The 15,874-nt window shown below is 36.8% G+C and overlaps 2 protein-coding genes across 4 annotated transcripts; one reads left to right on the plus strand and one right to left on the minus strand.

Annotated features, from left to right (window-relative positions):
- The first annotated feature begins 190 nt into the window (after nucleotides 1-190).
- Nucleotides 191-3,719, plus strand: LOC111464081 (protein MOS2). 3 transcript variants are annotated; one of them, XM_023108160.1, is made up of 3 exons: nucleotides 194-1,736; nucleotides 3,036-3,242; nucleotides 3,557-3,719. In XM_023108160.1, exon 1 carries the CDS (start codon nucleotides 265-267, stop codon nucleotides 1,678-1,680), a length of 1,416 nt encoding a protein of 471 aa, XP_022963928.1. In that variant the 5' UTR covers nucleotides 194-264; the 3' UTR covers nucleotides 1,681-1,736; nucleotides 3,036-3,242; nucleotides 3,557-3,719. The 3 variants fall into 3 exon arrangements, with proteins under 3 accessions (XP_022963929.1, XP_022963928.1, XP_022963927.1); XM_023108159.1 differs by lacking the exon at nucleotides 3,557-3,719 and adding an exon at nucleotides 3,496-3,534 and having other exon boundaries at nucleotides 3,036-3,456; XM_023108161.1 differs by lacking the exon at nucleotides 3,036-3,242 and having other exon boundaries at nucleotides 191-1,736.
- A 251-nt stretch (nucleotides 3,720-3,970) lies between these two features.
- LOC111464080 (beta-amylase 1, chloroplastic-like) lies at nucleotides 3,971-8,643 on the minus strand. The gene is made up of 4 exons (XM_023108158.1): nucleotides 7,967-8,643; nucleotides 5,263-5,473; nucleotides 5,055-5,171; nucleotides 3,971-4,950 (listed from the first exon to the last, which is right to left on the minus strand). The coding sequence occupies exons 1-4, from the start codon at nucleotides 8,500-8,502 to the stop codon at nucleotides 4,153-4,155; spliced, it is 1,662 nt and encodes a 553-aa protein (XP_022963926.1). The 5' UTR covers nucleotides 8,503-8,643; the 3' UTR covers nucleotides 3,971-4,152.
- Between the last annotated feature and the right edge of the window lie 7,231 nt (nucleotides 8,644-15,874).

Below are 15,874 nucleotides of genomic sequence, written 5' to 3' on the forward strand. Positions count from 1 at the left end.
TTTTTTTTTTTTTTTTTTTTTTTTTTTTTTTTTTTTTTTTTTTTTTTTTTTTTTTTTTTTTTACTTATTCAAATTTCAAATTAGCCTAGATTTGCATGATAAATAAACCGGGTAATGAAACAGCCGAACCGGCGGTTCGGTTTTTCCCCCATAGTCTAAAGTCAAACCGGATTCATGGCCTCTCCCTATCCCACCGTCAAAAGAACTCGAAACTCCATTTCCGAAATTCCAGGCCCCCAGTTTTGAAGGATTCGGGATTCAACCATGAAGCTTTCATTCTCTCTTCCTTCCAAATCCTCTTCCTCTTCCAAGCCAAATCTCGTCAGACCTTCAAAGGAATTCGACGACAAAACCCTAGATCATGGAGATTTAGAGGATTCCAAGGAGTATGTTAACGAATTTGACGCATCGAAACCCTTCTCCGGAACCAGGGCTAACTCCAGAAACATTGTTATTCCTTCCCTCCAGAACGAATGGAGGCCGCTGAAGAGAATGAAAAATCTGGAAGTCCCGCTCGGGCAATCGGACGAGTCTGATCTCAAGTTCGAGTCCGCCTCTGGATTAGATCCGCCGGAAGATTCGAAGATGTCGTTTGGTCTCAACGTCAGGCAGTCCGTCGACGGTATTAAGAGTGCCGATGATTCGAAATCTGTGGAGGAGCCACGGCCTGCTCCTTTGGAGGTTGTTATGCTGGAGAAGTTTAAAGCGGATCTGAAGAGGTTACCGGAGGATAGAGGCTTCGAGGATTTTGAGGAGGTTCCTGTGGAAAGCTTTGCTGCGGCTTTGATGGAAGGCTATGGCTGGCGTCAGGGTCGGGGAATTGGGAGGAACGCCAAAGAGGATGTTAAAGTTAAGGAATATAATCGAAGAACAGACAAGCAAGGGCTAGGGTTTGTCACCGACGTTCCTGTTGGGCTTTCAAACAAGAAGGATGAGAAAGACAAAGGGAGAGAGCGCGAGAAAAACAGAGATGGAGATAGAGTGAAGGAAAACAGAGATCGGGGAAGTGATGGATTGTCTACTATTGGGAAACATGTTAGGATTATCGGCGGAAGAGATGCGGGTCTGAAAGGTAAAATTGTCGAGAAGTTAGATCATGATTTGCTTGTTCTTAAGCTTAGAGACGAACATGTCAAAGTGAAAGTCCGTGCAACTGATATTGTCGAATTGGGTTCCAAAGAAGAGGAAAGATTCTTGAGGAAACTGGAGGAATTGAAAGTTCAGGATGAAAACAAAGGCCAGAGACGGAGAAGAGAAGTTGTGGAGAAGCGTGAAAATGGTACAAGGGACGAAGAAAGGAAGAACAGTAGAATGTCTTGGGTCACTAGTCATATTCGCGTTAGAATCATCAGCAAAGACTTTAAGGGAGGAAAGTTTTATCTGAAAAAGGGAGAGATAGTAGACGTAGTTGGACCCTCTATTTGTGATATATCCATTGATGGGAGCAGAGAGCTTGTCCAAGGGGTCTCTCAAGAGCTTCTTGAAACTGCACTTCCTAGACGTGGGGGACCTGTTCTTGTTCTTTATGGTAAGCACAAGGGAGTTTATGGGAGTTTAGTTGAGAGGGATCTTGACAAAGAGACAGGGGTAGTGCGGGATGCAGATAGCCATGAATTACTTAATGTGCGTTTAGAACAGATTGCTGAATATATTGGTGACCCAAGTTACTTGGGATATTGATTCTTTGTACCCAAGATGGTGCTGGACCTGTTTTAGAGGTTACTCTGTTTTATCAGGTACTTTTGTTTCTAATAGTACTTCTTATTATATGCATGCATAGTTGGTTTATCAGCTACTTTGTTTAACGTGTTGAAATGTACTCTCACTATATTTCTTTCTTTTCTTTCCATATTCGTTGGGGGAACTTGTGTGTTTTATGTGAAAATTGATGGTTTAGCTTATAAGGTCAAATGATGAGAGATGACGATCCAATGTATATGTGAGATCCCACATTGGTTGGGGAGGAGAACGAAGCATTTTTTGTAAGCGTGTGGAAACCTCTCTCTAGTAGACGCTTATTAAAAACCTTGAGGGGAAGCCCGAAAGAGAAATCCCAATGAGTACAATATCTGCTAGCAGTGGGCTTGAGCGGTTACAAATGGTATCAGAGCCAGACACTAGGTGATGTGTCAGTGAGGAGACTGAGACCATAAGGTGGATGGACATGAGGCGGTGTGCCAGCAAAGATGCTGGTCTCAAAGGGGGTTGATTGGGGGGTCTCACATCGATTGGAGAAGGGAACGAGTGCCAGCGAAGATGCTGGGCTCCGAAGGGGGGTGGATTGTGAGATCCCACATCGGTTAGGGAAGAGAACGAAGCATTCTTTATGAGGGTGTGGAGACTTCTCCACGTTTTAGAAACCTGGAGAGGAAGTCCGAAATGGAAAGTCCAAAGAAGACCGGCTAGTGGTGGGACGGTTAGTGTTAGAGGGAAATGGCTAGCATTGCTGGTATTGGGGCTAAATAAAATGTGAAAAATTGACAATCCATGTGATCAAGGGAAAATGATCTGCTATGCTAAGCTTTTGTTGGGATGTTTTACTTTTAATCTTACATGCTCTCTAACGTTAAACTAAGCCTTAGCCCTACATCTCCCACATTTTATACAAGTGATGTAATACATATTCATGTTCTTCTCTATATATGTCATGATCCATCTTCATAGAAATACATATTCATGATCCATTGTCAAACTTCGTGTTTTCTTTCATGAAAAACTTTAAAAGAAAATGTACATTCTTTTTGTTAGTCAACTCATATTTCTATGAAGATGCTTGAATTTTGAACATATTGATCTAGGAGACTAAAACAGAGTTCTTAAATTTTTGCGACCGGAAGTAGTAAATACAGGGATTAGTATAAGGCACCAAAACTGTGTTTGAACTTTGAATTCTCAACTTGTTTCAGCGTATCTATAGCTGGTAACTGACCACTATTAGCTGTTAGGATTAGGATTTTATTGTTTTCAATTAGATGATATTGGGGATTATGCAAATTGTTGTTACTTTCTGATGGATGATTTCATGTATCGTTCAGAGTTTCAATAAATGACATGCCGTGACTCGTGAGTTATCCGAACAAGTCCTTTACATGAATGAGCCGCCTATGTGTGCTAATCTGCATAGTAAGTCGTCTTAGAATGCTCAGAGCATGAAGTGTACGCAGAAAACTCCTGCACCTGCCAAGCGTTGGTGATAATTATTCCCTCTTACCTTCAAGATGCTTCTGAATAGTGAACTTGTGGTAATTTTCACTGCATTTGTTCTCAAGGTAGTGAAAGATATGTGTTGGTGATAACTAATTGTAGGGGATATGATATTGGGTTAAAATCTCGTTGAGAGCTTTTAAACAAATTATAATTCACTGCAAACACGTATGCCTCATGTTCGCCCAATGTTTGAATTGTAATGGAGGCATAAAAAATGGGAGTTCTATGGTTTTGCATGCAATGCATTTAGTTGATGCACTATTCCACTCCTTCATTGGAATAAGTTAGTTTGAAAGTGATGGTATTTTCCTCGCTTCTTTAATATCTGTTCTTTGACTAATATTTCCAGATTCCAATCTTCATGAATGGCATCCCTCTTCTCCAAAGTCGAAAGTTGAGAGAGAGATGGATCGAGGGTGATGCTCATACTTACCGGGGCATAGTTGTTGGAACTAGCTTTCAAGTAGCATCTTGTGTAGAGACCTTTATTTGGAGATTTTTTTGTGAGATCTTACCTGAGTTGGAGAAGGGAACAAAACATTCTTTACAAGAGGGTGGAAACTTCTCCGTAGTAGATACCTTGAGGAAAAGTCCAAAGAAAAATATCTGTGAACTTGAATTGTTACATTTTTTTATTTATTTACTATCGGTTTATATCATATCTCTCATCATGACCTAGTTTGTTTCTGGAACCATTTACCTTTGACTTCAATCAACATTCAAGCTGCCAAAAGAGCATATAATACCAAAGAATTTGTTTACTTTTTAGAAATTGGCTCCTAGGACTTTACACATCACTTAATATGTGAAAAAGTGTATAACAGAGAAATAGCTACATAAATTTATATATATGTGACTGATCAGTAGTTTATACCTTACTACAATACATGCATACATAGGAGGAACCATTCTTTTTGAATGATTTGCATTCGTGTGACATTATCTTCAATGATATACAAGAGCCAATCTCGAAGTAGTAATATCTGTTGCAGAAGAGAGGCCTCTGTTGCTTCCAGGATCTAGCTTGGCTCGAAAAAGCTTGGAGGCATCAGACATCTGCCTCACAAACCGAGTAAATCGAACCCAGTTACTATACTCGAACATGTTCTTATCCATCCTCACAAAATTGAAAGAAAACGAGGGCTTCTCCAACCCATCTGTGTAAACCCTTGACATCTTTACAACCTGTTGAAACGAGTCATCATCGAGCCCCAATGCAGAGTTTTCACCTTCCAATGGTACGTCACATACCCGGGCAGCCATCAGCAGCTGCCGGAGAAACCCTTCAGGGCTACTGACAGGGTTCATCTGCTTCTCTGCCACATCCTTCATTTCAAAGCATGAACAACAGATAGTGAACCTGTACCTACCAAACATGCGAGCAATTGGGAGATATCCATCACGGATTGAAGTATTGTAGTACCCAGCTGTTAACTCCGATGGGTGAGATTTTGTTCCATAGTGCCAGTGAATCCCAGCTAATTTGGCTGACAAATTTACTTCAATGCCTCTGAAAATGGTTTCAGCTTCCTTGCATAGTCTCTCCCCATGTAGTAGCAGCATTTCGGAGTACCATCTGAGAAAAAACTCCCCGTACGGCGTATTCCAAGAACCGTCATTGCCTCTAAAAAACTCCGATTGTTCGGGATTGTTCATCAAATTACTAGCACCAATTGGTCCTCCATTTCCCCATTCACGCATCCCAACATTTTGAGCACAAGCATTCAGAGAGGCAAGCATATACTAAACCAGAAAAGAAGAAAAGAAAATGTAATCAGAACAACTGGTGCACGTACAGGATACGCTATAGAATCGCGAAACGGTGAAGAAGCTTTACGCATTCCTACCTTATCGTAACACTGAAATTCTCCAACCTCACGAGAGCGCCATGCCCATGCCAACTTCTGGGAAGGGGACGAAGGATATCTTAGTTCACCACCAGGACCCATTCCAACTTGAATTCCCTGTAGTATGAACATTAAGAAATGGATATAAGATCCAAATTCAGAGATGGGAACTCGTAAATCAATACCCCAGATACAGCCACCAACTTACCGTTACAATGGCTCCGAGATAAGGCCTAAAAGTGTCTCTGAAATTTCTCATAAAATCGGCATATGCTTGGATAGGTGATCGTCCACGCAAAACAGGAAAAGTGTCACATCCAAGAGTAATATATTCCATATTTCTCCTTCCAAATCTGTCAGAATATGCTAAATCGGGATCTTTATTAATTTCTTCAAGTACCCATTTAGGAAGGGGAATCCTTAATGTTTTATTGGGGAAACAAAGGGGAAATAAAGGAGATACTTCAGATTCAATGGCAGATAAACCACTATCTTAGAATAACGCTTAAATCTATCAAGACAACTCCTATTTCATATAAACTTAAATCTATCAGCTTCCAATTTTATAGGAGGTTAACAGATTATATTTAATAAATAAATCAAATGGACAAACAAAAGGAGGCAAAGCCTCAAGAAAGTCCATACAAAAGGCCCTTCAAATGACTACAGTCATAGATATATGATGATAATAAAATAAAATGATACTAAAACAGCACAGCAGAAATTTCTTGCAATATCTTTGCAACAAACAAGGGAAAGTAAGAGGTCTGTATAAGACGAAAACTTTGATCGAGTTATGACGCTGAGTCATCGATTGGAATTGAAGCAAGTTAGGATCATACAATGAATGGGCTAAGGACTATGGAGAGATCGGCCATGTAATGAAGCCCCAACTTCACCGTTTTTTATCATCTCATCTTATAGTTAGTGTAATCTGATGTAATCGAGACGAACTTTTTACCATTAAAAACCTTCTTTTTAGATACACCGTCTTTTTTGCATCTTGTCCTTAGACCATTTAGGAGCTTAAGACCCTAGGGGTTACCTTTTGCATTATTTTGATAACCATGCTTCCTAGACCATGATTTTCAAAATATTTGAAAGAAAGAATACCAACTGCGTCTACCATAAGAATTCCGTGTTATTGTTGATAAAATTACCCTCTAGTGCAACATGTGCAGCAGCCAAGGAAATGAATTTTCACATTCAAGGTCCAATTACAAGGACAAGAGCCAAGAAGTTACAACAAGCTTTAGTCACATATATTCAAGCTAGGGTGAGCTTGTCAAAGGAAATTCTAGAAGATGTTTGAGTCCTCTAAATGATGTGCAAAGTTGAACTTCAAGATAGAGTTGCATTAAATGCACTTTAATTTGTATTTAATGAACTTATAGTTGAATTTATAGAACTTAGTCCAAGGATGGTTACTAGATAGCACATTTCTTTTATTGCATTATTTTAATTGTAATTTCAATATTTGTTTGTCGTTTAAGCTAGTTTTTAATAATGGGAGTTAAGGTTATATTATAACCCACATAGGTTTCCATATATCCATTATTAACGAGCCATTTATGGAGGTTGTGTACTTAACTTACATAGGTTAAGGTTGTCAAAGGCTATATAAAATCATCTTTTCTTTCATCGATGTAACATCACAAATTGGAATTGAAAAGAATAGAGTTTCTATTTTAGCTTTGTTGAGAGCTAAGTTTTTACTTTGCAAATTCTTGTGTTTAGAACTTGCATGCTAGAGTCATTCAAGTGGTATTGATCCAACCTATTGTGGAGTGATTTGAATCACGAGTATGAGTCATTGCTACCATATTCAAGGCTTCACTCTACTTCCATCGTGACTCATGCTAACCTCCACAAATAAGGATTTTCATTCAAACTATGCAGATTGTCTTGAAGTTACAGGCACGGGCCAACTGAACAAGAAGCTCGAAGTGGAAAAGAAGGATCATGGAGGAAGAGGAAGGTTTAGGGACTGAGGCCAGGAGTAGGGAGAGAACGAATCATTTTCCACTTCTTCTCTAGTTCTCTTCATGCTGAATTTTAAAATTGTATGGGCATTTTTCCAACTTGCACACATTTCGACTAATCTCACAAGACAACCCGCCTGACTCTACAACATTTGAGTGTCAAAGAAATGCAAAGGAGATTAAATCTTACATAGGTTGCCACCATGATTTGAACTCATTCCATCCAAGTCCTTTATTATGCCTATACCATGACCCTTACTGACCCAGCTGCTTTTTCCTTTTTCTTTTTTTAACTCACCATTTATTGCCATTTCAGTCCACTAAACTATACTCAACCCCATATCTCTGACCTTCAAAAAACTTTTGTTCTAGAGTTGTAACTTCGCTGTAGTCTAGTAGCTCTATTCCATTGAATGCAGCTCCCAGAAAGACAGGTCTTAGAAAACCATGTACTTCGAAGCTCCTGCAGATATCAGATTGGCAGGCTTTCTTGCTGCTGTTTTACTACTTATGTTTGATCGACCGACTTCTGTGTTCTGTCCCCGTTGCACCCTCCCTTCCCCCCAACCCAGAGGCTATCCATAAAGAAGAAGTGGGAGACATTAAATTACAAGCATGGTGTTGAGGATTGTTGGGAGGGAGTCCCACCTCGGCTAACTTAAGTAATGAATACATCTCTATTGGTATGAGGCCTTAGGCCTTTTGGGGAAACCAAAGCCATCGAGCTTATGCACAAAGTGGACAATATCCTATCATTATGGAAATTCGTGATTCCTAACATAGGGAAGTAACATGCATTCCTACAGTGATTCTATGCGGAAATTTAAATTCGAAGCAATAAAGCATGATGTGGGCGTCAGTCTTCTACATCGTAAATGACATTAACTAGCCAAAATTGAACACTAAAATAGAGAAATTGAACCGACTAACCAGTGAGGATCGTCCGGCCCCATGCCATTTTGATTGAAAGTAAACACAGCGCGGACTTTGAGACCATACCGACGAGCCATAGCCACAATCTCCAAATACCCTTTCCAATTATAACTACAAGGCACATCCGTCTCCACCAAACCCCACCAAACTTCAATCACGACGCCTTCAACTCCAGCCGCCGCAAGCGCCCTAAAGGACTGCGACATTGCCTTCCTCCTCCGCACCTGACCAGCCGGAGACACGGCATCAAGAGGAAGCGTAACAAACACAGCAGAGCCAGTATTCCGACGCTCCAAAGAGAATCCATGCTGGAGCTCATACTGGACATCCCCGTTGTCGGGAGAACCAAAACCACCGGCGGCGGCGGAGAAGATGGAGGAGTTGAGACGAGAAGAGATGAAAATCCTCCGAGTTAGAGGGTAAGGGCGGGAAATTGAGGGGAATGAAGCGAAGCAGGAAGGGTCAGTCCGGGAGCAGCAGAAGGAAGCAGAAGGGGAGAAAGATGGAGGAGATGGAGAGGCGGCGATGGCCATCGGAGATCGGAAAATGGAATTGAGATTAGGGTTTGGAATGGTGTGGCTTAGAGAAGAGGGAGAGAATCCATTAGAAAGGACAGTGAGCCCCGCCAGACCAACCCTCCTCAAAACACTCAACACTCTTCACCACCGCCTCTTTCCCCCAATTATTTTTCAATTTCCTAAATTACCAAAAATAAATAAATAAAACCCAATTTTCAAAAATTAAATAATTATTAAATGATTTTTTTTTTTTTTCAAATTTTTAGTACACCCAACCCGAATTATAAGGATTGGGTTGGGTCCGTTTTTTTTTAATCGGATCAAGTTTGGGTTGGGTTCGGGTTCTAAAAGAAATTGATGGGGTCAACTCGACCCAACCCGAAAACATTAAAAAAATTGAAGCCCAAATTTGAATGAAGCCCCCCAAAAAATTTACCATTCGAACAACAAGATTGATCAGCTTCGGAAGTTCAAACTAGAGACTTTTTGTTATTTTATCTTTCTCGTTCTTCCTCTTTCAATCGTCGTTGGTCTCCGTCTCCCTCTTTGAGTCTCACGTCGTCCATCTCAGTGTACTTGTCGTCACTCTCAATGTGCTCGACTGCTCGTCTCCGTCAGCGAGCTTCTAAACTTAAGAAAGAAGAGAAAAAGGGAAAAAGCTCGTCTTCGTTTAGGTTTTTTTTTTTAACAACCCGAACCCAACCCAAAAATAGAAGGATTCGTTGGATTGGGTTGAGTTGTGAAAATTTTCAGGTTGGGTTGAGTTACCCATCCAACCCCACCCGAATTTCGGTTGTCAACAAAATCTGTAAACCCAATCCAACTCGGACCATCAAATGTTTTTTTTAAACAAAATAATAAAAGTATTATAACTTATTTGATCTAAAATTTTCACAATCAGATGGGTTGATTGGGTTAGTTATCCGAGCAACCCGAATAAAGTTCACAACTAAATTCAGTCAAATTATCGTGTTATATTTTTTTAATTTTTTTTAAAATTCTACATATCTATAATACCATTTATCTTTAATAATTAAAATTTTATAGAACTCAAATATCAAACATTCACAAGTCACAACACATCACAAACATCAAATACTCTTAATCTTCGTAACAATCTTAAAGGTAGGCTCGGTTTTGTTGTAACGCTATCTTTCAATAGGTCGGGTTGACCCAACCAGAAATATATCAATCTACAGATCAACCCAAAATTTTTATTTTTAAAAATTCAACCCAACCCAAACCGATAATAAATAAAAAAAATTTAGCTCAACCGTAAAGAAAGATCGAGTTCTGGAGTAAATAAAATATTCATGATTAAAAATATAAATTATAAATGAGAATTATGAATTTAATAACTGCCGACAGTAATTTAATTGAGAATTAAGGAAAATTGTTCCGACAAATTCCTAATAATTCTCGAAAGTCATTAAATTATTATATTATTAATTAAAGCATGGCAACGTCCACCCGACAATTTCCTGCCCTTAGGATCGCACTTACCGACATCCTTTTTTTTTTTAATTTTAATTTTATTTCAATTTATGTAATTTAAATTATTGAGTAACATGAACTTCTATTTTATTGGGTATTTAATAAAAACATTATAAACTTCATTAAAACATTTATTTTATTTGTGTCGACCTGCTAAAGCTTGAAAAACTTGATCAATCGAACCTGAAATTAGAAGGGTTGAACTGAGTTATTTTTTTGAAAGCAACTCGGTTCGGTTTCAGGATTTTGAGTTTATTAGATAAAGGTTCGGGTTAACCCGAACTAGGAGTGTTCAAAAAACTCAATAACTTAACAAACCCTTATACAGTTTGGGTTGGGTTGAGTTCAAATAAATGAAAAGATTTATAGATCGAGTTGGTTCATGATTCAACCCAAACGTAACAGTACCTCCACAAAAATCTCAAAAGTTTTCATGGGTTGATCTCATATCAAACAAATCATGACACCCCGTAGGAAAAAAAAAACTATTATATTTGTTACAATAAAAACACTTCATACCTTAAAAAAAACATCGATGATTCTACGTTGTCACTTCAATCATTGTAAACAACAAAAATGTCGGATTTGAGAAAATCCAAATAAGTTACCAATTACAAACCGTGCTCTTGAAGGCCAAGTTGTCATCCATGTGAGTGTTTCATGTTGAGCCAAAAAAAGAGCATCTAATGATTAAATATGTCTCAAGTGGAAAATAATTAAACCTGTCCATTTTTAATATGTTAATGAAATTATAATCATACCCGTCATAAAATACATTAACCTCGATGGTTTCAAATATTTTCTACATTTTTTATGATATGATCACGTTATCTACCGTTCTAACCTATTTCTACGAGTGAGAAATATTTTATAGATAGACAAGTATGAGTCGGTTTTGCACGTTTTAACTTTACTCACGTTCTTCTTATGAAAAATTTTTAGGTCACAGATCAACACGAGTCATTTTAGAATATTTTGTTTTCACTTACATGTTTTCAAAAAAAAAAAAAAATTCAGGAGCTCACCACATACTTCCTAGGGAACGTTTCGTGGGGTCACTCGATATATGATTTCTCCCAGCTAAACATGCTTGATATGCATCTTGTCAACTGTATCGGTAGTAGCTATCAAATTTTTAAGTCCCGTTTAACCATAATTCTATACCTTGAAGTCCACTTTTATTCGAACGCGTGAGATCCCAGAAGAACGAAACATTCCTTATCAGAGTATCTGAATTGATATTATAAAATTATGATAATTAAAAAAAAAAAACTAAATTAATATATATATATATATATATATGGATTTAATTTAAAAAATAATTTAATCATTAAAAAAAAAAAAAAAAGGAAATAATCTCATTTATTTTTTCCATAAATAATGCAGCCATAGGAGACTTTTGACCTCTGTCAGCAGCGTTGGCACGTGGCAGCCATATGAGACTTTTGAGATGCATTATTAATTATAATAATAAGATTCCATTTTTTTAAACAAAAATATTCTTTTTTTAATATAATTATATAAATTAAATTACTTTTTTTGACGTGACAGTTGGACAATTAATTAATTAATTAATTAATTTTCATATAGAGAGGGTTCTTAATCACTCCAAATATATATATATATTTTATAATATAATAAGTGGGTAGTGAATTTCAAATTAGAGATATTTCTCTGATCCGTCACAATCTTCCATTTCATTAGGTCTGTTCACGAGATAGGGTCGAGAATAACATTTTCAGCTTCTCTCCTGAGCGAGACGACTTTTTGGCGTTGTTGATTACTCAAATTGGTTCTCACGTCCTTTATACCCAATTTTTAGTGTATCCAGGATTCCCATTTTTCAGTGCATCGAAGAGAGAGTAGAAGCAATACGTTCAAGGTCAAGTGTATGGATTCAATTTCTTCTTACCTCGGGATCATCTGTCCTAGTCTTGATCTAGCCAATCCCCTCGAAATAATCTCGAGATGGAAGTAGGAGCGAGAAACCCAGTCCTATTCATACGTTGTTGCTCGAAGTCGAGTTGTATAAAAACTAAATTTATAATTTATTATAAATATAGAGATTTTGTTTGAACCATATATGGAATCGTAATCAAAAGAACAGAGACTAGAGACTGAAATGATATTTTAATTTTAAATAAATATATATACTAATTTATTAATTAATTAATTGCAACTACTTAATTTTAAGCATATGAACACGTACAAATATATGTCGGTGCACGTGGCTGCATGTACTTTGTTGCTAATTATTTTAATTTTATAATTATTTTTTTAGGACTAATTATTGAATACATTAAGCACACAATAATCAAATTTATTTTTAATTATTTTCTTAATAATTATTTTTTTTTTATCTACTTATTGTATGTTATATAATACAATTTCTCGTAGACGAAACTTTTTATCTTGCGGATTTCGCTCGAATCAACCTCAAATTTGAGCTAGGTCGGTCATAGGTTATTTTTAGTCTAGTCTAGAATTAAGACCAAATAGTACAAAGTATTTATGGAAGCTCTGACCGTAGTAGACCGACTTTTGGGTAACAAGAAGGTGGTTGATGTGCTTTGCTTTAAGAAAAAGCCCAATTAACTACCAACTCGAGTGCAGGTCACGTGACCTACGGCTTGACTTTTGCTTTTTGAAATTTATTTTTAAAAGATGAATGATCTTAATATTAGAGATTACTATAGGACATGGAAGCCTTTCCCGTCCCCATCTCCAGTTTTAATCTGTCCTTACAAAATTTCTCAACATATATAAAAGTGGGTGGAGGCGAGACGAAACATATAATCTCCGTCTCCTTTCCCGTCCCCTCTCATTCTACGTCTAAACGGAGATTTCCCGCTTCATTCGTAAGTAAGTTGAATAGACATTTTTTTTTTAAGTTAAAAGGATAATTGGAAAAAAAAATTGAGAAAATATTTTTAAAATGGTATAAATTTAATTTTCATTATTATATAGTTTTTTTTTAATTTTTTGGTGGGAGAAAAAGAGTAATAAAGGGATTTTGCCTTTGTCAGGTAAAATCTTTTACTTTTAAATATGTGTTTTTTATAATATTCCATGCTTTTTATGGGCTTTTTTTTTATAATTAAAAATAAAAATGTAAATTAGAAATAAATAAATAAATAAATAAACCCTATTATATTATAATAAGCTTGAGAAAAATTAAATAAATGAAAATTTTATAAAGATTAAATCTATAATTTTGAACTAAAATAAATAAATAAATAAATAAATAAAATCCACGTCAAAATAGATGGTTAAATTATAAATCTGGTCCCTATGATTTAGAAAAAATTAGAATTTTATTCCTATAATGAATAAATTTTGTAAAAAGTTGCTACAGTTGGAATCCACTAATGAATAAAGTACGTGGTAGTTACGCTATTCACGGTTAGTAGCTAACTAAATAAGAAACGAGTTAGATATAAAATAGATTAGAGTGGACCTTGGGTCAATGAGTTTGGACAGTAATTTAGACGAGCCTCGACCACTTTGACTTTTCTTTATATCGTTGTCAGATATTGTCGGTTTTAGCCCATTATATATCATCGTCAACCTCACAGTTTTAATACACGTTTACTAGGGAGAGACAATCCATCTCCCTTGGGGTCCAACATCTTCGTTGATGCACCTCCCAATGTTTGGCTCTGATACCATTTGTAACAGCCCAAGTCCACCCCTAGTAGATATTGTCCACTTTAGCTCATTACATATAGTCGTTAGCTTCACAGTTTTAATACACGTTTACTAGGGAGAGACAATCCACTTCCCTTGGGGGTCCAACGTCTTCGTTGATGCACCTCCCAATGTTTGGCTCTGATACCATTTGTAACAACCCAAGTTCACCGCTAGTAGATATTGTCCGCTTTGACCCATTACATATCGTCGTCAACCTCACAGTTTTAATACACGTTTACTAGGGAGAGACAATCCACTTCCCTTGGGGGTCCAACGTCTTCGTTGATGCACCTCCCAATGTTTGGCTCTGATACCATTTGTAACAGCCCAAGTCCACCCCTAGTAGATATTGTCCACTTTAGCTCATTACATATAGTCGTTAGCTTCACAGTTTTAATACACGTTTACTAGGGAGAGACAATCCACTTCCCTTGGGGGTCCAACGTCTTCGTTGATGCACCTCCCAATGTTTGGCTCTGATACCATTTGTAACAGCCCAAGTCCACCCCTAGTAGATATTGTCCACTTTAGCTCATTACATATAGTCGTTAGCTTCACAGTTTTAATACACGTTTACTAGGGAGAGACAATCCACCTCATTTGGGGGCCCAACATCCTCGTTGGCGCATCTTCCAATGTCTAGCTCTGATATAATTTGTAACAACCCAAGCCCATCGCTAGCAGATATTGTCCGTTTTGGTCTATTACGTGTCGACATCAACCTCACGGTTTTAAAACACATCTACTAGAGAAGGGTTTCTATACCCTTATAACAAATCTTCGTTCTACTCTCCAATTGATATGAGATCTTACAATATCTCTCGTGTTTTCACCATCTGATGATTTGAAACGTTTTTCCCGACCATTATCTAAACCAATTGACCCAAGATTCATCAATTCGTAATTAGATACTTAGCTCACACCGTCAGAGAGCTAAATATAAAAGACCATCGGGTTGATGGATGAAGAGCTAACTATCACGTACTCAATCGATTAGTGACTTAGGGTAAAGACGGTTCACGAGTATTTAGGTTAAAAAAATATTGTTATATCGATAACGAAATCGAATATTATGTATTAAAAAGCAAATCCATGACTTGAAATGTCGATGTCCCATAAAAAGAAAACAATGGCACGAACACCGAGCTGGCTTTTCAACTCTCTCTCCAAAACTTTATTGTTGTTATTATTATTATTATTATAATTATATATACTAAGAAAAATTTAGCGGTTCATATTCGAATGAGAGCGATCTTAAGAATATGATGACCAAAGAATTGAAAGTCACTACATATGTAATACGTGATGATAGGGACAAAATATGCTGAAAGGACCTGTGTTGACATGTGAGGACAGTCTTCACTCTTAGAACCGAGAAGTAGGTAACGTGACCATGTCGGGGCCATCAAGAATCGAATCCTGATCTAAATCATGGGTATCGGTCGTTACAATTATAGGGAATGAAAAATGATTCGAGGGTTTAAATTACAATTTTAATCTAAAGTTGAGGTGCAATTTGATAATTATGAAAAATTAAACGGATAAGATATATATTATAGTTTTAAAAGTCGATCTTTTAATACCAGGGTAGCCCATGTTATCATTTCGTCGTTGCTCATTCCCGTCAGGTCTGAGTGGTTGGCCTTTACTTCCCTCTACTCGCTTACGTTTAGCTGAACAATAGCGTGATAAAGAGAAGATAGTACAAAAGAATAGTAAACAGAACACGTCGCAAAATGATTCAAATTTTGAGAAGTCTCTCTTAGATTCAAGAAAGAATTGAAGAACGGGAATGAAACGAAATGAGGTGTTTCTAGCTCGAGTTTCGTAAGCAAGGCAAGTATCAGTTTTATTTTCCTCTTTCGTTGGCTCAGCAAGATAGAGAACTGACCGACACCTAAAATGGTATATTTTATCTAATAGAGAATATAAAGAGACACAAATAGTTGAGACAAGACAACCTCAATAATTTTGCATGTTTTTTTTTTTAATTACAACTAATAATTTTATATATTTTAAAATTTTCTTTCATCTAGTTCAAGTATTATTAAGGTTCAATGAACTCAACACAAATATTTTTTTTATAAATTTTTTAATATCTAAAATTTAGATTCCGTACAATGTCAATTTCAGCATAGTTCAACGATAATTAATATATATATATATATATATATATATATATATATATATATATATATATATA

This window comes from Cucurbita moschata, unplaced genomic scaffold (assembly GCF_002738365.1).
Source record: "Cucurbita moschata cultivar Rifu unplaced genomic scaffold, Cmos_1.0 Cmo_Scf00029, whole genome shotgun sequence".
In the NCBI taxonomy this organism is placed as follows: domain Eukaryota; kingdom Viridiplantae; phylum Streptophyta; class Magnoliopsida; order Cucurbitales; family Cucurbitaceae; genus Cucurbita; species Cucurbita moschata.